The 22743-nt window shown below is 45.6% G+C and overlaps 1 protein-coding gene across 3 annotated transcripts in view; it reads right to left on the bottom strand.

Annotated features, from left to right (window-relative positions):
* The window catches only part of PPP1R16B (protein phosphatase 1 regulatory subunit 16B), a 103245-nt gene that overhangs the window by 64806 nt on the left and 15696 nt on the right, over window positions 1-22743 (bottom strand). For 2 of the 3 annotated variants that reach the window (XR_014296116.1, XM_082645566.1), the window contains exon 1: window positions 11396-12031. Coding sequence is in view for 2 of the 3 variants with exons in the window: in XM_082645566.1 (XP_082501692.1) it covers window positions 11396-11645 (250 nt within the window). In the remaining variant the exon portion in view is untranslated. Of the gene's footprint in view, window positions 1-11395; window positions 12032-22743 lie in introns of those variants that run through there. The other variant, XM_082645567.1, reaches the window with a different exon arrangement.

The following is a 22743-nucleotide window of genomic DNA, read 5'->3' on the forward strand; positions in this document are numbered from 1 at the left end:
CCATAGTTTCCTGACCCCTGTTTTAGAGGGATAAAAGCAAAGAACAAAATAATTGGGGAAAAAAAAGCAAATATCATTAGGTTTGGCTACATAAAAATTAAGGACTCCAGGGCATAAAATATATATATACGATAAACAAAATGTTAAAGCAAACACACACACACACACACACACATAATGAAGGAAGTATTTGCACCATACATGACAACAAAGTTAACATCTCCCCCTCTGTTTTCATCCTTCCCCTTTCCTTCTCCCCCTCACACACAAACATATACAATCATTGAAATCAATAAGAAAAAGAAACACACTAGTAGAAAAAATGGACAAAACTCTAAACAGAGGAAGAAATGACCAGTAAGCTTATAAATAGGTATTCAACCTCAAACATCTCAATTATATGCATATTAGGACCACAGAACTATTTTTTATATATCAAATATATCAGCAAAGTGTGTTTTTAGTGCCACTGACCAGTGTTGATGGGGAAGGCAGAGGTCAGGCAGGCCTGGTACCCACTGCTGATAGGGGTGTAAACTGATGCAACCTTTCTGGTGACCAAATAAGCAGTTTATATTGAAGCTTTGCATATGTTATATCCTTGGATCTATTGAACCTTTGAGAATCTACTCTAAGTAAATCATCAAAGCTGTGGACAAATACTTTTATACAATGATAATCACGATGGCATAATTTATAGTAGCAAAAATTAGAAACAACCTCAAAATCCAATAGTATGGAAAGTGGTTCCATAAATTATGGTACACTCAGACAGAGCTGTATGAGGTTGTCATTTAAAATCTCTTTTCCGAAGACTATATAAAGACAGAATAAAATAGTCAACCTCTAAGCAACATTTGACTCAGCAGACAGACCTTTCTTCTAAAAACACCTCCTTCCCTAGGCTTCTGAGATGCCACACCATCCTAGTTTTCTTTCTTCCTCCCTGGCAGATGGTTCTTGGTCCGCTTTGTTCTCTTCTTCTTGGCTTAACATGTAGCTATTGAGGTGGCCCAGGGCTTTCTCTTGGGGCCCCTTCTTTGCTCTGTCTTACTTCCTACATGATCTCAGACAGTCCCTTCACTTTAAAAAGGTTGCATTTGTAAGCTGATGACTCTCAAATTTTGAAATCCGTCCCTGAGACCACCCCTTGGATGTTAAAAAGGCACGTCAACTTGGATGGCCCTGCAGAACTCTCGATTCTCTTCAGATTCCCACCTCCCTCCCACCCGAGTCTCTCCAGTCTCAAAATACAGCACCATCATCCACTTAGGTGCTCAAGTCAAAAACCAAGGGTCATCTCTAAGTCCTTCCCTTTGTCACCTGACACACAAGCCCTGGCGGCTCTACCTCTTTGTTTCTCCATCTCCACGGCCAACACTCAGGCTCTCACCTAAGCCTCTGAGATAGCTTGTGATAAGACCTCCCTGTTCCCACTCATGCTCCCATAGGAAGAGACTCCTACTGTCTCTTCTCCACTCAGCAGCCAACAATCTATGTCTCACCACATGCTTACCCATCTCAAAACCCACCAGTGGCTTTTCATCTCAACCCAATTAAATGTACACGTCCTACCGCAGTCTTCAGGGGTCAATGTCCCCCAGGCTACCTCTCTGCCTCCATCTTCTTTCCATCCTCAAGTTCATTCCCATGCCATGCCTTCATCCCTTTCCTCCAGATTCCCAGGTGGCTGCCTCTTTCTCCACATGCAAAGTCAGCCCAAGTCACCTCCTCAGAGGCACTCTCCCTGGTGTCATAGCTTACCCACGGCCTCCCACCCCGGCCCTTATTTATACCACTACTTTGCTTAGGTTCTTCAAAGCACAGAGTAGATGACTAATTTTGTTGAATTGACAAATGTTAGGGTGAAAGTTATTTTGTAAATACACACACAGTCACTCTGTGTTTGAATGCGGATACCAAGAGTGAACACAACTGGGTTGAGTACACCCCGTGTGTGCCCCCCAGAACACGGACAAACAATGGCTATCAGTCTCTTTCTCTAAAAAGGACAAAGAGATCCTCTCACTGATAATGTTTATTGCTAATGATAGAATTTGAGCTTTCAGGCAAAAACTTGTTTCACCACCATGACCTTATAGTTTCCCAGTACTTGGAAGAATTTTCTGGTGAGATTAGTGTGGAAAATATAAGTTTTTTATTGAAGTATAGTTTATTTACTATATTGTATTAGTTTCTGGTGTACAGCACAGTGATTTATTCATTTATTTATTTTGCAGATTATATTCCATATAGGTTAGAAAGTATAAATTTTTTATATTGTACAATGAAATGTGTCAACATTTAGAAGATCTGTATAACTCAGTCAACAAATTCTTTATTTTTTCCTCCGGGTTTACTGCAATATAATTGACATATAATATTGTGAAAGTTTAAGGTGTATAACGTGTTGATTTGATACATATACATTGCAAAATAATTACCACAGTAAGGTTAGTTAACACCTCCATTATCTCTGGTAATTACCCTTTTTGCATATGTGTGGTGAGAACATTTAAGATCTACTCTCCTAGCAATTCCAAATATATAATATATTATTGTTAACTATAGTCAGCGTGCTGTACGTTAGATCTCCAGAACTTATTTGTCTTATAACTGGAAGTTTATACCCTTTGACCCCGACCCTTACCAGCCCCTAGCAATAACTATTCTACTCTGTTCCTATGAGTTTGGCTGTTTTACTTCCACATGTAAAGTGGTATCATACAATATTTGTCTTTCTCTGACATTTTGCTTAGCATAACGCCCTCGAGTTTCATCCATGTTGTCCTAAATGGCAGTATTTCCTTCTCTTTTATGGCCAAATAATATTCCGTGTGTGTGTGTGTGTGTGTGTGTGTGTGTGTGTGTGTGTGTGTATACCACATTTTTTTATCCATTCATTCGTTGATAGACATTTAGGTTGTAGTGAATAATGCTACAATGAATATTGCAATGCAGATATCTCTACAAGGTAGTGATTTCATTTCCTTTGGATATATACTCAAAAGTGGGATTGCTGGATCATATGGTAGTTCTATTTTTAATTCTTAAAGGAATCTCCATACTATTTTCCACAGTGGCTTCACCAATTTACATTCCCACCAACAGTGCACAGAGCTCCCTTTTCTCCACACCCTCACCAACACATATTATCTCATCTTTTTGATTAACAGACAATCTAAAAGGTATGAGGTGATATCCCATTGTGGTTTTGACTGGCATTTCCCTGATGATTAGTATATTGGGCATCTTTTCATGTTCTTGTTGGCTATTTGTATATCTTCTTTGGAAAAATGTCTATTCAGGTCCTCTGCCCATTTTTTAATTGGATTATTTAGCTTTTTTGCTATTGAGTTGTATAAGTTCTTTATATACTTTGGATATCAACTCCTTATCTGATATATGGTTTGCGAATATTATCTCCCATTCTGTAGGTTGCCTCTTCATTTTATTAGTCGTTTCTTTTGCTGTACAGAAGCCTTTTAGTTTGATGTAGTCCTACTTGTTTACTTTTGCTTTTGTTGCTTTTGTTTGCTTTTGGTGTCATATCCAAAAAAGTGAGCCAATACTTTCTACAGTCCAATATGCTATGTTGAAAAAGTATGCATGTATAAAAGAGAGCCATTCAGAATGTAAGACAAACCAATGGATTTTAATGTAATAGCATAAGAAATGCTAAAAATTGATCTAGTTGCAGATTCCACATTGCAATTAACCTTCAAGAAACTAATACCTGTTGCATTTGATTGAGATTTCAAAGAATATCCACATTTATCTGAAAAAGCAATTAAAATATTTCCTCCCTTTTCCAACTATATATCTGTGTGAGGTAAGATTTTCTTCATTTACTTCAACCAAAATAACATATCACAACAGATTGAACTCAGAAGTGGATGAGAGAATCCAGCTGTCTTCTATTAAGCCAAACCTTTAAAAGATTTGCAAAAGCATAAAACAAGGCTACTCTCCTCACTATTTTTTTTCATTTTGAAAATATCATTTCTTGATTATTTGTGAAAAAGTCTAATTTACTTTCTTATATGAATATTTAGTAGAATTTTTTAAATATTTTGATTAAAATTATATATTCAAAGTCTGAGTCAGTTTTAAGAAACCTTTGCCTTAAAATAAATGGATAATCCAGAAAAAAAAAGAAAAAGAAAATATCATTTCTCATAAAAAGATTTATGTCAACATGTGTGGTGGTTTTCAAACGTGTCCACAAATTCTCCTCCCTTCAAGAGGTAGAGCCTAACTCCCTTCCCCTTGAGTGTAGGTTGGACTCAGTGAATCATTTCTAATGAATAGAACATGTCAGAAGCAATGGTATGTGACTTAGAAGCCTAGGTCGTAAAAGGCACTGTGGTTCCCTCCTTGCTCTATCTCTTGGGTCACTGGCTCTGCAGGAAGCCAGCTGCCATGTTGAGAGGATGCTCAAGCAGCCCTAGGGAGAGGCTCATATGGCAAGAAACTGAGGCCTCCTGCCAAGAGCCATGTGGGTGAGGCATCTTGGAAGTGGATTCTCCAGCCCCAGTTAAACCTTGAGGTGATGGCAAACTTATGAGAGACCCTGAGTTAGAATCACCCAAGCTAAGCTGTTCCGGGGTTCTTGACTCACAGAAATTGTGTAAGACAGTAAATATTTATTGTTTTAAGTTTCTAAATTCTGAGCTCATCTGCTATGCAACAATAGATAACTAGTACAACAGTTAATGAATTTATTTTTATGTTTTAGTCAGTGAATACACATTTATTTTAATTCCTCAGTTTTAATTTCCAATATGGTAAATATTGATATAGAACCCAGTTAAACAAAAGTTCTTAGGGGTTCTCAGTTTTTAATAATATAAAGGGGCTTTGAGACCAAAAAGTGTGAAGACTATTGTCCTAAACTCTGCAAATTGCTCCTTTATTAAGCTTTTCTCAAATTATCCCACGTGAGAGCAACTTCTGTTTCCGATCAGGACTCTGACTGATAGAACGACACCAAAATATTATCAATGATTGTTGCTCTTCAGTAGGAGGACATGATTTTATCTTCTTCTTAATGTTTTCTTTTCTGTACTTTAATTTTTTTCTGCAAATAAGGATGCATTGTTTTTATAATTAGGAGAAAAGAAACTTCCCTTTTCAAAACCATCAAAAGTGAAAGTTAGAGCTGTGTTTTCTTTAGATGAGTCAATGGTTGAAGCTTGGCTTGCAGAGCCCAGGTGTCCGCCAACGCACCTGGGAGCTGGGGAGAAGTCTGTGGGGGTGGGGTGGGGGAGGGGAGGTGGCTGAGGAGCCAGCACCCCCCGCCTACCTCAGCCAGAATAGTTCCTTCATGTGCTTTACATATTGGGTTTCTGCATAATATTTCATTTAAAGAAAAGTTTCCACTTAAAAAAAAGTTTGAAAGACTTTATCATGCGAATAACAGTTGAAGAGTTAAAATCAGGCTATAGAAGAATCACTCAAACTTTTTCCTCAATGTGAACAGAGTTTCCATAAAGGAAACCCTACACATTCTGAGGGAAGAACAGAAACCCTGACAACTTAATAAGTGTTTGGTGGTTTCAAGAGAGGCTGGCTCATGTGGCCATGGAAAGAAAGTATAGGGATGAAGAGCTTATCCAGGGACCCCCCCAATACTAAGGGGGGGTCAGCAGAAGCCAGCAGAAACACCAGGGTCCTTAAGGCCCACAGAGACACAGATCAGAACCACAAGTGAATGGTTCTCTTATTTTCTTTAAAAAAAAAGCAAGAGGTGCCAGGACCTGGTGGTTAAAAGCATGGGCTTCAGGGACAACAGATCTGGGTTCAAGTCCCAGGTCTGACACTTAAAACCTATGAGATCTTGGCAAGTGATATAGCCTCTCACAGCTTCAATGTAAGGATACAATGTACAATTTCACCTGTAAAATGAAGTCTGAGAATGTAAAATTGTGAAGCCATTTTGCAAAACAGTTTAGCAGTTTCTTAAATGTTAAACATAAATTTACCACATGACCCAACAATTCCATTCCTAGGTAACTACCCAAGAGAAATGAAAACATATGTCCCCAAAAGGACTTGCATACAAATGTTCTTAGCAGCATTACTCATCATAACCCCAAATGGAAACCATCCAAATGTTCATCAACTGGTGAATGGGTCCCCAAAATGTGGCACATCAATACTACAGAATACTATAAGGCAATAAAAAGGAATAAAGTCCTGATGCATGCCACAGCCTAGATGCATCTTGAAAACATTACTCTAAATGAAAGAAGCCAATCACAAAAGATCACATAATGTATAAGGCCATGTAAATGAGATGTCCAGAAAAGGCAAATATATAGAGGCAAAAAATAGATTTGTGGTTGCCTGGGGCAGGGGCTGGAGTAGAAACTGGGAATGACTACAAATGGACTCAAAGTTTCTTTTTGGGGCGATGGAATATTCTAAAACTAGGCTGTGGTGATAGATTCCCAAGTTTGTAAATTTACTGAAAATCATTGAACTGTACACTTAAAATGGGCAAATTTGACGATATATAAATTAAACCTCAATAGAGCTGTTTTTAAAAATGGAGTTTGACTCTCTACCTCAGAGGGTTGCTGGAAGGATTAGCTGAGATAATGCCTGTAAAGCAGGCAGCCTGGTACAAAGCAAGCCCTTGGTAAATAATAATCATGATGACAATCAGAATATACACTAATAATAGATTATGTAAGTGTAGAATAATAGATAATGCAGGATAACAACAATTTATATCATATGTACTTCTCATTTAAATTTTTTAAATTATAGTTAATTTACAATGTTGGGTTAGTTTCCGGTATACAGCAAAGTGATTCAGTTATACATATATGTTTTCATATTCTTTTCCACTATAGTTTATTACAAGATATTGAATATAGTTCCCTGTGCTATACAGTAGGACCTTGTTGTTTATCTATTTTATATACAGTAGTTTGTATCTGCTAATCCTAAACTCCTAATTTATCCCTCTGCCTCCCTTTTCCCCTTTGGCAACCATAAGTTTGTTTTCTATGTCTGTGAGTCTGTTTCTGTTCTGTAAGTAAGTTCACCTGTGTCATAGTTTAGATTCCACATATAAGTGATATCATATGTATAGCATATGTACTTCTTACCATACCACTCCCACATGTGTCAACCCAATTTAAGGCAGGTGTACTATATCATCCTTGTTTTTACAGATGGGGGAAACCGAGGCACCAAGAAATTAATGAACTTTCCCAGGTTGCGCAGCTAGTATACAGCAGAGCTGGGATGGGGAGTCCTGGATAACTAGCTCCGGAGACTATGCTTCTCTCCACGACCCTGCACTGCCTCTCAGTAAACGTCAGCTGTGTACTGAGTTACTGCTCTACCTAGTGATGGGGGAAAAGGTCCAGAAAAGGATCAGAGACAGCTCCCCAAGAAGGTACCACAGGACCTAAACCCAAAGGGTGTAGGACTTAGTCAGGGGAAGAGTGTTCCAGATAGAAGGAACCGCATATGGAAAAGTAGAAAGGTAAGAGAACGCAGGGCTTGGGCAGGAAGCCAGAGGAGGTGGAGGTGGCTGGAACTGATACCCAGCAGTGGGAACATGGGGCTCAGGCAAGTCCAAGGCCACAGAAGGTCCCTGGTGCCCGGACATTAGCCTGAGACGATGCGGAGCCAGAGAAGGAAAGTCAGTGAGTTCCCCAGCACTGCCTTACTCCAGGAATGACTCACATCACCCTGGCAGGTGGAGGAGGTTGACTCAGCCACTGCTGTGAGCTCAGGGGAGCGGGGGAGCTGCTACCCCACGTTCCCATCCCACTGTCAGCTAACTCCCCAGCACCAGCTCCCCAGCATGCAGAAGCCACCCTAGCCAGCTGGGAGCACCGGGCTTGGTCATGCTGCCAGGAAGCTGAGCATAGTCTGGTGAGAGCGCCTGCTGGCGGCTGGCAGCTTCCACACCCCCGCTCAAAGCCCAGATAACTGTGGACCCCAGGGGCACCTCTCACCGCACTCCGACTGCCTGCCACGGGGCGCACTGCTCTGGCCCTCCACTCTCACTTGGCTGTCAGGGGACCAGCCTGGGGGATCTATCACTTTTCTTATTCAGATTTAATACACAGATAACCATTTGCATGTGTGCACAAAACATTCACTGTGGAAAAAGCAAAACTACTGAAAACACTTGCATGACTAACAAAAAGGAAGTAGTTCAAAAATGCTGGTGAATCCATACTGCAGAATACTACGAAGCAATAAGAAAGAAGAATGCAGATCTATTATCCCATTGTACTAGGCATGAAAACACCTCCAAGATACACTGTTGGGTAAAAATAAATACCTACAGAATACTGTATCGAGTATATCATCACTTACATAAAAACCAAAACAAACAAAAATCACAAACTAGCTCTTTATTTCGCCAAGTCTACAAATACGTAAGTAAGAAAAATGCCTAGAAGGAAACACATCAAACTAAGAGCAGCAGTAATCACAGAAGGGAGGGAGGGAGGAGGGAGGGAGGGAGGAAGGAGGGAGGGAGGGAGGGAGGAAGGAGGGAGGAAGGGAGGGAGGGAGGGAGGAAGGAGGGAGGAAGGGAGGGAGGGAGGAAGGGAGGGAGGAAGGAGGGAGGGAGGAAGGGAGGGAGGGAGGAAGGAAGGGAGGGAGGAAGGGAGGGAGGGAGGAAGGAAGGAAGGGAGGGAGGAAGGGAGGGAGGAAGGAGGGAGGGAGGAAGGGAGGGAGGGAGGGAGGAAGGGAGGGAGGGAGGAAGGGAGGGAGGAAGGGAGGAAGGGAGGGAGGAAGGGAGAGAGGAAAGGAGGAAGGGAGGAAGGAAGGAAGGGAGGGAGGGAGGAAGGAGGGAGGAAGGAGGGAGGAAGGGAGGGAGGAAAGGAGGAAGGGAGGAAGGAAGGAAGGGAGGGAGGAAGGGAGGAAGGGAGGGAGGAAGGGAGGGAGGAAGGAGGGAGGAAGGGAGGGAGGAAGGGAGGGAGGAAGGGAGGGAGGAAGGGAGGAAAGGAGGGAGGAAGGGAAGGAGGAAGGGAGGGAGGAAAGGAGGAAGGGAGGAAGGGAGGAAGGAAGGGAGGGAGGGAGGGAGGAAGGAAGGGAGGGAGGAAGGGAGGGAGGGAGGGAGGGAGGAAGGGAGGAGGGATGGATGGGACTTTTTACATTTCTATGTAGTTTGATTTTTACCAGAAGCATGTATTTGGGTTCTTAAAAACATTAAAGTCTTGAAAAAAAAACAAAAAAAAACAACAGAGGGAAAAGTGTGTTAAAATGATCACCATGCTGGTGCAGGGTTCAGGGTCACTTTTCAGAGACCTATGACATCCAGGATCTTGTCTAATTCTTGCTACACCCCCTTGAGGGCAAGCGTTCAAAACCCCTTTTACAGATTAAGAAACTGGAAACGGAGAGGTGAAACAAGCTGTTCAAGGTCACATGCAGGGCCGAGGGGCCCCTGGACCTTGGACCCAAGCCCAGCACTCTTTCTAACCTGTACCCGTGGGAGTGCACCGCGGTGCGGGCCAGGGGGCGGGGGCCTGGGGTGGGGAAGCGGAAGGCTGCGGGAGGAGGTACGGATGCTCCGAAGCAGCCGGTCGTCCAGCTCACAGAGCCTCCGAAAAGCCCCTTCAGCGAGGGGAAAGGGGCCTCCGTCAGGGGAGAAGGGGGTGGAAGATGAGTGTGAAAGGAGGGCTGATGCAGCGCCGCCCACGACAAAATCAGACGTCATGACGTGCCGCCCACTGAGTGGGAGGGACCCGACGCATCACCCGGCAAATGACACGTGGGAAGTAGCCTCGCAGGGCCACGTCCCTGGAGCCTGAGATTTCACGCCTCTCTCACAGGGGCTGCTCACCCCAGGCTGCAGCCCCAGGCTCTGGCTGCGCTTTTTGCAGCCGAGTGGTTCCGGGAATGGGAATGCCTCTCTACTCAGTTCCCAGAGCTCTCTGTAACCAGGGCAGAAAGGGAAGTGTGCTTCTCAGAGGGTTCTAGAACCTGAGGACCCTAATACTCTTGTAAACCCTAAGACTCTTTGGAGTGGTAAATGCCTCCACCCCTCAGTTCTTTTATTGGCTGCTTTAGCACCAAGTGTCTGGTTGTGGGGGGGGGCGGGTGTGGAGACAGGAGGCCAGAGGGACCCAGGAAACATGGCTAGGTCCCTCCAAGGACAGGCAGAAGGGATTCATATACAGGGAGGGACCAGAGCCTGCTGAGGGGAACACGGGATGCATGGACACATCTCAGCTGGACAGTGAGCAGGCATGACCCCTCAGAGCATGCTCAGCGAAGAGGGCTTTGGCCAAATCACCGATCCTTTGTTCACTCTTATAATGGGGAGCAAACCCACGAGGCCATGAAGCCAGGGACAAGAGCATGGATCCTGGGAGTTCTGATTCCAGCTCTCCTCCCTTGGTCAAGTTTCTGAACCTTGCTGGGTCTCAGTTTCCCCATCTGTAAAATGGGTATTTTTATACCTGCCTCTTTGGTATCATGATCTCTGGATCATAAGACACATAATAACAATAACTAAATAAAATATAACAAGTACAGGGTATCCATAAAATCTGGAAACAGATTATATGAATGCATATATGTGTTCATATTTATTTATTCATCCGTTTTACAGAGTGAAAATGTCCTAGACAACATTGTGTACATGCGTCTCTGTTTCTAGACTTGCTGGACACTCTTTAAATAAATAATTTTATACAAGTATAATTTTATATAAATGTAATGAAATAAAATATAGTAACAATATAATAAACTAAAACATACTAATCACTTACACAGTAGGAGGGACCATGTCAAGGACTTGCAGGTATTCTCTATTTTCGTGTTCACAGCAAGCCCTGGAGGTGGATACTATTATTATCCCCATTTTACAGAGGCAGAAGCTAAGGTACAGGGAGCTGGAGAGACTTGGCAGGGTCACCCAGGGGATAATTCACAAAACCAGCTTGAGACCTGGGTCATCTAATCTCAGAGCCTATGCTCTCCACCCCTCTAAACCGTCTACCTCTAAAGTGAAGATCGAATAAAAGGGATCAGCAGACAGTTCTGCCGTACAGAGGAGGAGCTTAGGAAATGCAAAGTCCTGTGAGTACTGAGCTCCTGGAGGAGAGAAACCAAATCCAACTGGTTCACCACCATATCTGGAATAGTAATGCACAAGATGTAGGTTGACAGTCAATATTAGAGGGAGGGAAGGAAAGTGAGTATTCATTAGCCAAAGGCCGGTATTCTTGTTTTCAAAAAGAAGTCTCAGATTTCAGAGCCCTTCCTAGGAGCATCCACCTCCTAAGGTGTGTGGGGCTGCCCAAACGTGGGCGAGGGCCAGACCGACCCTGCTCTCCCCTCCACTGGCACAGAACCCAGAATCCAAGGGGCCCAGGTGGCCACACACCAACCAGGACCAGGAGTGACCTACCTTCCTCGGCGTCGTTCCTAAGCGAGGCCTCCAGCAGGGCCACGCTGGCCTCGAAGGACACCTTCTTTCGCCGGCCGCCCGTGCTGCGCTTCCGTTCATGCTTGCGCTTGCGATGCTGCAGGTCCTGCTCATACTGCGCCCACTTCTTCAGCTGCTGAGCCCGGCGCTTCTGGGCGGCGCGCAGCCGCTCCAACGTGGGCACCTTCTCCAGCAGCTGCAGCTCGGTCAGCAGGTCCACGTGGCTGGCCATGGCCTCCGCGCCTCCCCGCGCCCTGGCTGGAGGCTAGCACAGCATGCCGGGGGCCGGGGCAGCATGGGGGCTCCTGCGGGGCTGGGGCCGCATGCTGGAGCCTGTGGTGGGGAAGGGGAGAGACACACATGGACATGCTTGTCAGGCTTAAACTCCGATCTGATGATGTCACCCGGCCCCATGTTCCAAATGCTTTTTTCCCCCTATTTTATTATTTTTATTTTTTTAATTGAGATATAAATGACCTATGACATTGTGTAAGTTTCAAGTGTACAACATGTTGATTTGATATACTGCAGTATGATTACTACTGTTAGCTAACACCTCCATCATGGTCACATAATAATCCTTACTTTCGAGTGGTCATATTGTAATTTCATATAAGGTTGTTCTATTGTTATAACACATACGGGGTTTATTTTTATAACATAGAAGGGGTTTATTGTTAGTTTTAAAGGAATGAGGATTATATTTTAAATGTCTCTGTATTAATTACAAAATAGGTTAATATTGACAGATATAATCCACATAAACGAAAGCTCGTTGGGAACCTTAATCTTAAGAGTATAAAGGGGTCCTAAGACCCACAAATAGCTGCTGAGCTATTGGGACCTAGAAAACCTTAGTTGAAGTTTTCCTCTTTGGATGACTTTTTTTAAAAAAATTCACACCTCTTGCTCTCATCAGTTCTTGGGAGACATGAGGTCAACAAAATTTCAGTGTGAAGCCAAGTGGGTGCTGTCTTCCTGTAAGCGCAGACCCTATGGGCTCTCAGATGCAGAAGGAAAAGTTCTTGGAACAACGTGAGCCTTTCTAAGCCTGTTTTCCCACCTGTATAATTTTGTATCCACCTCCTAGAATTTACAGGATGTTCAAGGAAGAAAGAGCTGACCAAAAAATTTATACCAAAGAGAAACAAGTTATAGCAAAGAGAAACAGCCTGGAGGAAGAAAAGCAGGGACACGTAAACGCAGCACATCTGGAAACCCATGGGGGCAAGGCTGGTGGAAGACTGCAGGATGCTGGGTACAGGTCTACATTTATGTGCTGTGGAAATGCTCACTGTCCTAAAGGGGATCAGCATAGCACTGGGCTTCAGCAAGTGATTGTTAATCTCCTGGGTTCCCTGCTTCACTCTGGAGCTGCTGGTCCTCAGGAGGCTAAAGACCAGGATTCAGCCTTCGGCTGGACCCTCAGGAGCTCAGGATGTTCTTCAGGTCTCTCCCTGAAGAGACTGGAGCATACCCAGGAGGATTGGGAAAGGGGTTGGCTTGGCAATATTCAGAGGGCAAAGGCTCCTGGGGTCTGAGTGGACCTGATCTCAAGGATAAACATAAGCCAGGGATTTCCCTGGTGGCACAGTGGTTAAGAATCCACCTGCCAATGCAGAGGACACGAGTTCGAGACCTGGTCCAGGAAGATCCCACACGCCATGGAGCAACTGAGCCCGTGCGCCACACCTACTGAGCCTGCACGCCACAACTACTGAAGCCCTCGCGCCTAGAGCCCGAGCTCCACAACAAGAGAAGCCACTGCAATGAGAAGCCTGCACACTGCAGTGAAGAGTAGCCCCCGTATAGCAGTGGAGACCCAACGCAGCCAAAAATAAATAAGTAAATAAATTTATTTTTTTAAAAAAAAGGATAAACATAAGCCAATGGCAAGGCTCAGCAGGAAACAAGCAAACTGCCCTTGGTTGCCTTTTGTTTTGTTCTGAGTATCTTGCAATGCTTTTTCAATTAGTTAAACTTTTTATTTTGAGATAATTATAAATTTACATACGGTTGTAACAAGTAAAGTGGAACGATCCCGTGCAAACTTTACCTAGTTTATCCCAAAGGTAACATCTTGCAAAACTAAAGTACAGTGTTGAAACCAAGAACCTGACATTGATACAACCTATCAATCTATTCAGATGTCCCCAGTTTTATATGTACTCATCTGTATGTGTGTGTGTTTAGTTTTAAGCAATTTTGTCACAAGTGTAGGTTTGTGTATCCACCACCACAGTCAAGATACAAACAGTTCCATCACACAAGGGTCCCTCATCCCCCTCTCCCAATGCACTCCTGTCCTTGCCCCTGTCAATCACTAATCTATTCCCCATCTCTTGAATTTTGTCACTTCAAAAATGTTATATAAAAGAATCAGACAGTGGGTAACCTCTTGGGATTGACTTTTTTCACTCAACATCCCTTGAGATTCATCCAAGTTGTTTTGCATAACAGTAGTTCATTCCTCTTTGGTTGCTGAGTGGTACCCCCACTTTATGGATGTGCCCCAGTTTGTTTATCCATTCATTCATTGAAGAGCATCAGGGTTGTTTCTAGTTTGGGGCTAATATATTCATGTACAGGTTTTTGTGTGAACATAAGTTTTCAATTCTCTGGAGTAAATACCCAAGGGTACAAGTTTCATAAGAAATTGTCAAACTATTTTCCAAAGTGGCTGTACCATTTTTTCATTCCCACCAGCCATGTGTGAGTGATCCAGTTTCTCTGCCAGAATTTGGCGTGCTCACTGTTTTTTAGTCATTTAGATAGATATTCCTTTTTTAAATTAAGGAGCTCAGAAGAGTTGAATTCACAACCATGCTGTATCATCATGATGGTCAGAACTCACTGGGAGCTAGTGGACCACATATTTACTTTCCCCCACTTCTTCAAGGAATCAAACAGTGAAATCTGCCCTGTGATGAGTCCTGGTTCAGAGATGGATTGAGGATAACAGCTCTGCCTTCTAGGAAACCCAAGTCTGCCTGTCTGTCATCTATCTGTAAACTAATCTAATCCTTCTGATGACCTAATGAGATAGGTACTATTATCATCCCCATTTCACAGATAAGAAAACTGAGGCACAGAGAGATTAAGTAAACTACCCTACATCACACAGCTAGAAAATGGAAGACCTTTTCTGCCTAAGGTTATCAGAAAAGGCTCTCCAGAGTAGAAGGCAGCTGATTTGAATCTCCAAGGATGAGTACTCCACCAGTTGAAGAGGGCAGACATGGGAGCTTGGCAATGTACAAAGGCATGGAGAGGGGCTGAACACCATGGAGGAAATTCTGGGAACCAACATGCACAAACATGGCTGGAAGTGGATGGGACTGCCCAGTCCAATGGGAACAGAAGTCTTGTGGGAAGCAGTGAGCAACCTGTGGTACAAGGCCAGACAACCAGAAAGTCCCCTGTGGTCCACATCATGTTTGTGTGTTTGCTTGGTTGGTTTTTGGCCCACACCATGATTTACAGTATTGTCATTCATTGCTAACTTTTAAAACATGAAGATTTTGTATCCAAAGTCAGATTTTCGGCTTTTCTTAGAACATCTCAGTACCTGGCCACGTGGCAATTATCAGCAGGTTTGGAGTAGGACTGTCCCTTTAGATGGGGCCCATCTAATTTCCCATAGTCCCCACTACCCCCCATTACTCCCACCTGAACTCCTTCACTAACTGGCATCACTTGCTTGCTCCTATGGTCATTTCCGTTTGCAAGCCCTGCCTTAGGCGGAATGAGATAGCGGTCTACAAATATCCACAGGTCCGATCTGCACAAGAAAGAGAAGATAGTCTGTGAGCCTCCCCAGTGCAGAACAGGACCAAGGCATAGGGGAACAGTGGTGTGCACCAAAAAAAAACAGGCACCTGGCCTCCAGAGCTGTCCAACAAGCAACTGAACAAGGGCTTGTGGTCCAGTGGCTGTCTCTGGAGGTGGCAAATTCTCCGTCACTCACCGGAGAATACAATTTCTACTGATGACAGATCAGCCTAAGTAAGTGTTCTGTACAGTTTCTTTCAGCCCTAAGATTCTGTACACAGATGGTTACTCATTTCTTCATTATTAAGTATTCACTGATCACCTACTAAGTGGTAGGTACCAAAAAACATGCTAAGACTGAAGATAAGAATAATCATATCAATCACCCTGTTAAAGCCGTTCATCCTTTTCCAAGAACTTCCTCAGCCATCATCCCAGCCAGGTGCTTCCCTAAGTGTAGAGAGAGAACCCATACCGAGGGAATTTTCAAAAGTTCAGGACAAGACTTAATATAACATGGAATCAGAGACACCAAGTTACCTCCTTTTCATTTCTTTTTCAGTCTACCAGATTGTCTCCAGAAGAAAGAGCTAATAGTTTGTGGCTAATAGACATCTTTATAACCGTGTTTAGAACCATGTCAATTTCCCTCAAAAACAAAGAGAAAGCAGGCCTCAGGCTAATAGCCTTGGGCAAGAAACCGTATCTAAGACAGAATGTAATAACAATGATTTTTTTTCCCCTGTGGATTTGGTTTCACAGTTAGTGTTTATTTACGGTAGTGAAATAAAATTTCCTTTTTTTTTTTTTTTTTTTGCAGTATGCGGGCCTCTCACTGTTGTGGCCTCTCCTGCTGTGGAGCACAGGCTTCGGACGTGCAGGCTCAGCAGCCATGGCTCACGGGCCCAGCCGCTCCGCGGCACGTGGGATCTTCCCAGACCGGGGCACGAACCCGCGTCCCCTGCATCGGCAGGCGGACTCTCAACCACTGCGCCACCAGGGAAGCCCCAAAATTTCCTTTTTAAATAAATCTACTTCAGTAGATTTGGAAATCTTACAAGGTGGTAGCAAGGAAAAATTAAATAATGATGGTATTTCGTGCTGGCAAAAATTGTGATGGACGTTTGGGAAACCGTCCTGGTCACTGATGCTCAGTGACAACAATCTTATAAAAGAAGCACTCATAGGAGCTCATTACTTCATCTGTAAAATATTTACTGGGCGTCTATCACATGGCCAGGACTGCACTGAGAGCTAGGTATACGGCAGGGTAAAGACAGGTACAGTCCCTACCCATTGGATGGATGACAAAACAGAGGCACAAGGGAGTGGAGGACACACTCACGGGATACAGAGACTGAGCAGTAACTTGAACCCTGGGACTGACTCCCAGTATAGTGCTCCCTCCTTGGGCCTCAGGGTGGTGGGCCCCATGCAGACAGAAGGCACTCACTGCTGTGCCTTCCCTGGCTTGGACAGTTTGCTTGGGTAAAGGAATTAAGGGCAGTTGCCCAGCCCCCTGGAGAAAGGTGAGAACAATGCCTCCCAAGGGCCAAAAAAGGGGGCCAGAGCACATTTTCTCTGACTTTGCTCTCTCTGCCAGCCCCCACCCTGCTCGCCCCTCTGGGTTCCCTGGAGCTGGGGCTCCAGGACAGCTCCCTCTTGACTGCTGGTTTTCAGGTGACCTAGTTTCCCCCAATAGACCCACACACCTCCTCCCACCCCCGTCCAAGAAAACCCTGCTTGGTCTAATTAAAGAATTGCCATCATCAGTGCTGTTAACAAAGCAGCTGGGCAGCCCCCAAGACAGGGCACTGGCCTGGGTGCTGGGGCAGCCCACAGAAGTCCTGGCTCCTAGGAGCTGTGGATTGGCTCCCTCGTGAGACCCGGTGCCCCTGCCCGTAGTTCCAGAGATAGCCCTGGTTGGTGATGGGGACACAGCCCAAACTGCCAGGACCCAGGAGAGCAATGGCATTATCAACTCTTTTTTTTTTCTCTCTCTTTTAAGGGTAGGAGAGTTTTTATTTATTTAGTATTTATTGGCCGCTGCGCGTGGCATGCGAGATCTTAGTTCCCCTGCCAGGGATTGAACCCATGCCCCCTGCAGTGGAAGCGTCCTGGAGCCCTAACCACAGGACCCCCAGAGAATTCCAGGCATCCTTAACTCTTAAAGGAGATCCCCAAGGAGGACCTCACTGGAGGAAAACCAGCTCTACGGAGACATACTGAGCCCAGTGTGTTGTGGGAGCATCCGGATGGACCATCTTGAAGAGAACTGGGCATGATGTGGGGACGCGAGATAATGGAATGGCTGGGCTAGAGACGCGGGTGGGGGAGGGGTCCGCAGAGGCCAGGTTGGGGCGAGGTTATCCAGGAAGTGTGTGTGCTCTTAAAAGAGGAATCAGAAGCAAGGGGAAAACAAAGTACGGTACTTGATAATTTTTCCAACAAGTGGCTGTGTCAGGTCTGGGTGGATGAACCAAAGTAGCCCGATTCTGGGCAGCCCCAAGTCTGAGGCCAACGCCCTTGACCCTCAGTGAGGCAGGTACAGGCAGTTGGAGTAAGCCTTGATTCAGCCTCTGACTACTGTTTGACAAAGCTGAACTGGATTCCTGTTGGTGTATCCACTAACCCTCGCTGAAGCAGAAAAGGGAAAACAAGCAGTGTAGGGAAGCAGGGGACGAGGTGGAGGCGGGCTGGACAGGGTGCACTACAGAATCCCTCCCCTCCCCAAAATGAAAAGAAGGCTATTATATAAGAGTGTTGTTTGGGGGATGGTATGTCTCTGAGGAAACGAGAAGAAGAAAGGCACGGGCCCATTGAAACACACAGCCTGGTGATGGTCTGTGTAGTTCCCTCAGTATCACTCTGTGCTGATTGGCCAGAGTCCATGAGCAACGGCCTAAGCCCAGCCAGAGTGATTGGTTGGGGGGAGGCACATGACCTAAGCTGGACCAGTCAGAAGCTGTCTCTTCCCACCGCCCATGAACCGGAAGCATGAACCCTAGTTGCGGCTGGAAGCCGGCCTTTGCATAACGCCAATACTCGGGAGTCAGAGGAGGGAAACACGGTCCTTTAATTTAGGGACCTCTGGACTTTATCTCCTTTATTATTTAAGCCAGTTGAATTGATTTTGTTACTTGTAGCCAAAAGTACCCTAACAGACATTTATGCTACTTTTAGGGATGCAGGAATGGGGGAGCCCCAGAAGGAGGTGTTGCCTGAATCAGAATGAATGGTCTCTTGCTGGGGCATATCACCAGATACCTCCACTTCCCCTAGAATGGCCATCTTATGGCCCTCCAGGCCCAAGCTGAGGGCCAGCCTTGAAGAAGGGTGGGAAGGCCAAAGCCAGGTTTCCACGGCAGCCCCGCCCCCTGAGATAGGGGGAAGGGGACCCAGGCCTTGCGACGCCTCCATCCCAGAGGAGCGGCTGGTTGACACATCTTTGGGCTCGAGCCCAGTGCCTTGAGAAAAACAACACGAAGGAAGGTGAATTCAAATTGAAGAGACTTTAAAACATGAGTCAGACAGTGCCTCAAAGTTCACACTGTTAACAGAAAACGTTAAGATTTTTTTTCTTGTTCTTCAGCTATTCTTCTCCACCGGACCTTGGCAGCACCCTGGAGGAAGGCCGTGAGTGCTTGCGCCTCGTGCTTCCTGTACCATTGAGCATGAGGGAAAAAGCAAAACAAAACGCTGCACCGGCTTTCCCTGCTCCGAGCTCACTTGGGACCCACTTTCTCTCCTGAAGGATGCACACCTCCGCCCTCCCACAGCACGCTCCTTTGAATAATAGCGTCATTTCCCCTTTCCTGCTCACTCCCCACCCCCCAGTATAAAGATGCTTTACTCATGAACAAAGAGACTTCTGGGGCCCTTGGTGCTCCAACATCTGAATTAGAAATTAGCCTTGTCCCCCCACCAACTCCATTCTCATGGGATTTTGTAGACTTTCTGTTCCACCCCTGCTGTAATGAACCTTCTAGATTTCGTGCACAGTCATCCTAGACAGACATCCTGGTTTGAAATCTGTTGTGGGACTCGGGTCCCTGAGGGTCTGCTCCTTAGCTCTGCCTCTCCCAGCTGTGCTCCTTCATTCAGACCTCTGAGTGGTGGCCCTGGGCTTGGCCTTGATTTGTCACTGTTCTCCGAAGCCCACTTACTATAACCCAATTTGGCAAGACCTTGGGGGGTGGGGGGCAGGACTCGAAAACCACAAGTTCAACAAGAACAGAGTGATCGATCAAGCAACGAAAGCATCTTGAGTTCTCTCAGGAAAGAATCATGTCCAGCATTGAGATAATAGCCCAGTTGACCTCTGTCTGAACTGGCTGGGCCATTTTGGTAATATAGGACCAGGCCTTAATGAAAGCCATGAATGAAAGGATTAGCTTTGTTCTCTAGAGGGCAGAGTTGGGATCATAAACAGGCAAAATGAAGAAGTAGGATCAGCCCAGCACTTTCCTGGTGGAAAGTGGTTAAGACTCCATGCTTCCACTGCAGGGGGCGTGGGTTCTATCCGTGGTCAGGGAACTAAAGATCCTGCATGCTGCGTGGCACAGGGGAAAAAAAAAAAAAAGTAGGATCAGCCTGGAATGAGGAAGAACTGTCTAACACTGGTGATTCAAAGCCCAGCCATGGGGCTTCCCTGGTGGCGCAGTGGTTGAGAGTCCGCCTGCCGATGCAGGGGACGCGGGTTTGTGCCCCGGTCCGGGAGGATCCCACATGCCGTGGAGCGGCTGGGCCTGTGAGCCATGGCCGCTTAACCTGCGCATCCGGAGCCTGTGCTCCGCAATGGGAGAGGCCACAACGGTGAGAGGCCCGCGTACCGCAAAAAAAAAAAAAAAAAACAAAGCCCAGCCATGGTGTGATGCTGGGGTCCCCACCACCAGGAACTCCGTGGTCACTCATGAGGCTGCAGAGAGAGAAGGTCCCTTGGGTTGGAGGTGGGACTGGCTCAGTGAACCCCAATCCCAACCTGGCAGACAGATCATCTGTATTAGCAGGAAGACTCTATCATGTATATTTGCAGCCCAGCACTTGGTAACCACCAGGCTAGACAGTGTGGAAGAACCATTGCAAGTAGATACTGATTGACGATGTTTCAGATTCATTTCTACTTGTGAAGGTGAGGCAGCTGTCTCAGACTCTGCTCTGAGAAAACTTCAAAGGAAGCCACAGCTCGAAGGGGTGAAGGAAAACCCGTGAACACAACCATCTTCCATGCTGAGCTTCTCTCCGTGAACCTGAACCCACAGAGAGGCCCACCTACTTATGGGTAAGAATGCCACTGTGGAGGAGGCTGCAGGGGACAGAACAAAGGTGCCAAGGATGGGGCACATGCAAAGATGACATGATGTCTACGAACACATTAGTCAGTCACAGTCACGGTGCTAAACCAGCCAGTCTCCTAAAGAAGCTTATGTAAGAGCTAAGCACGGGGAAACGGGAGTCAAATTACACATACTGCTTCTTCAGGCTTGGGGGAGTGTGGTCCACCCCCTCCCTTGCAGAGAGATAAAAACTCCCTTTGCAGCTAGAGGGATCATTTTCAAAAGGAGGCCACATTCCGTGTGGCCACAGAATGCCCTCCTGGTTTACACATTTATTAAATAGGGGATGGTTATTCACACTGGCTAAGGCTGGAGTGGCCTCTGCCACCTCTGCCTCCCTCTCTCAGCATGACATCCTTGGACGAGCTTTCCTCTGTTGTGCCAACTCTTTGGTTGGTGGTGGCTTCTTGGAGCCCTTTGAGGACAGAGGTTATGAGGCCACATGTGATAACAGGAGGAATGAGGGCTGTGATTGATTAGTAATGTCTGCCACAGATAAAGGAGTGGGAATTGGCTGCATGCATACTGAGCGTGCAACTCTGTTCTGCATCACGCTTGCCTACTTGGATTTCAATACTTGCCTTTGCCCCATTGTTCAAAATCCTCTAGTCTCAAACACAGACATCTGGAAAATTATCAGATTGAGTGGAAGGGCCCCTCAATATCAATATATCATTCAACCAAGAACAGAAGTCACTGTGGCCTCAGTGGTAGACAGGAATCAAGAATATGTCAGGGGGGCTTCCCTGGTGGCGCAGTGGTTGAGAGTCCACCTGCCGATGGAGGGGACACGGGTTCATGCCCCGGTCCGGGAGGATCCCACATGCCGCGGAGCGGCTGGGCCCGTGAGCCATGGCCGCTGAGCCTGCGCGTCCGGAGCCTGTGCTCCGCAACGGGAGAGGCCACAACAGTGAGAGGCCCGCATACCGCAAAAAAAAAAAAAAAAAAAAAGAATATGTCAGGTTCTAGTAAGAATTTCTCCAATAACTTGCACTAGGGGGTAGAATGAAGACCTGTCCTCCATGACTCCATCCCCTTAAATTGACTGGATCCTGGTTCTAGGAAGCAGTATGCTGAGCCAACTCAAGCAAAGGTTGGCAGCCCCTGTGGAATTGTCACCCCTCCCAACCCTGACCCTGGAAAGTAGGGAGGTAAGTGTCCTGCTGGTAACTGGATGGGGTTAAAGAGGGAGGGGCAGGGATCACTATCAGCCAGGGATCACTCTCTCATCCATCCTAGGCATCCTGGGTTTCACAGCATTACCAACATAAAGGAGGAAGGCGACTGTGGTCTGCGGAAGCCCCTCTCTCCACTTCAGAAACCTCAAAGATATCCCTAGCGAGCTATCTCCTTCCCTTGAGCCAGGGGTGTTCTTAGCCAGTTAGGAAGTAGCTGGGATGGGAATTTTAAAAAGCTTTTCATATAGTTTGTTCATGGAGGTTTGGAGAATAATTCCAAGGAAACAAGGATAATAAAAAACAGAGAGTTGGACTCAAAGGAGAAAGTCCTACCCTGGAGGAAGGAAGAAAGAATGAGGAGACAAAGGGCTAGAGCAATGCAGACAATGGGTACCAATTAACTGCACAGCCAGTAAGTGGTGCAGCTGGGATCCGAACCCAGGTCCATCTAATTTCATTGTCTACATATATTAAAGGAGAAGGAACCAGGAGAAAACTCTAAAAGAACCACAAGTACTTTAAAACGTCTTCCTCATGAAACACAAGAAGATTTCAGAAAATCCAAGGTATTAATCATCAAGGAGATAAGAGGACATTTCGACTAACAAACCAGACAGATCAATTGGTAATAAAGCAAATACTTGCTGAAATCAGTATAGAGTAAAAACATGCTTAATGAAACTAAACATAAGTGGCACTTCCCTGGCAGTCCAGTGGTTAAGACTCCTCGTTTCTAATGCAGGGGGCGTGGGTTCGATCCCTGGTCAGGGAACTAAGCTCCCACATGCTGCATAGTGTGGGCCCCCCCTCAAAAAAAAAAAAAAAGACCGATCCACTTAAAAAAAAAAAGCAAAACTAAAACATAAGCATCTCAGAATCTATAAAATATGTAGATGAAATGAACCCAGAGATAAAGAATGCAGGGTAAAAATAGCAGCTTCTGTGCACAGCACATCTTCCATGGGTCAAATTCTTTACAGGTAACATCTCTTGGAATCATTGTGCCAACTCTGCGGTAGGCGTTGTTCCCATTTCAAAGAGGAGA

The sequence above is a fragment of the Mesoplodon mirus genome, assembly GCF_964341445.2.
Source record: "Mesoplodon mirus genome assembly, chromosome: 15".
NCBI classification, from domain to species: domain Eukaryota; kingdom Metazoa; phylum Chordata; class Mammalia; order Artiodactyla; family Ziphiidae; genus Mesoplodon; species Mesoplodon mirus.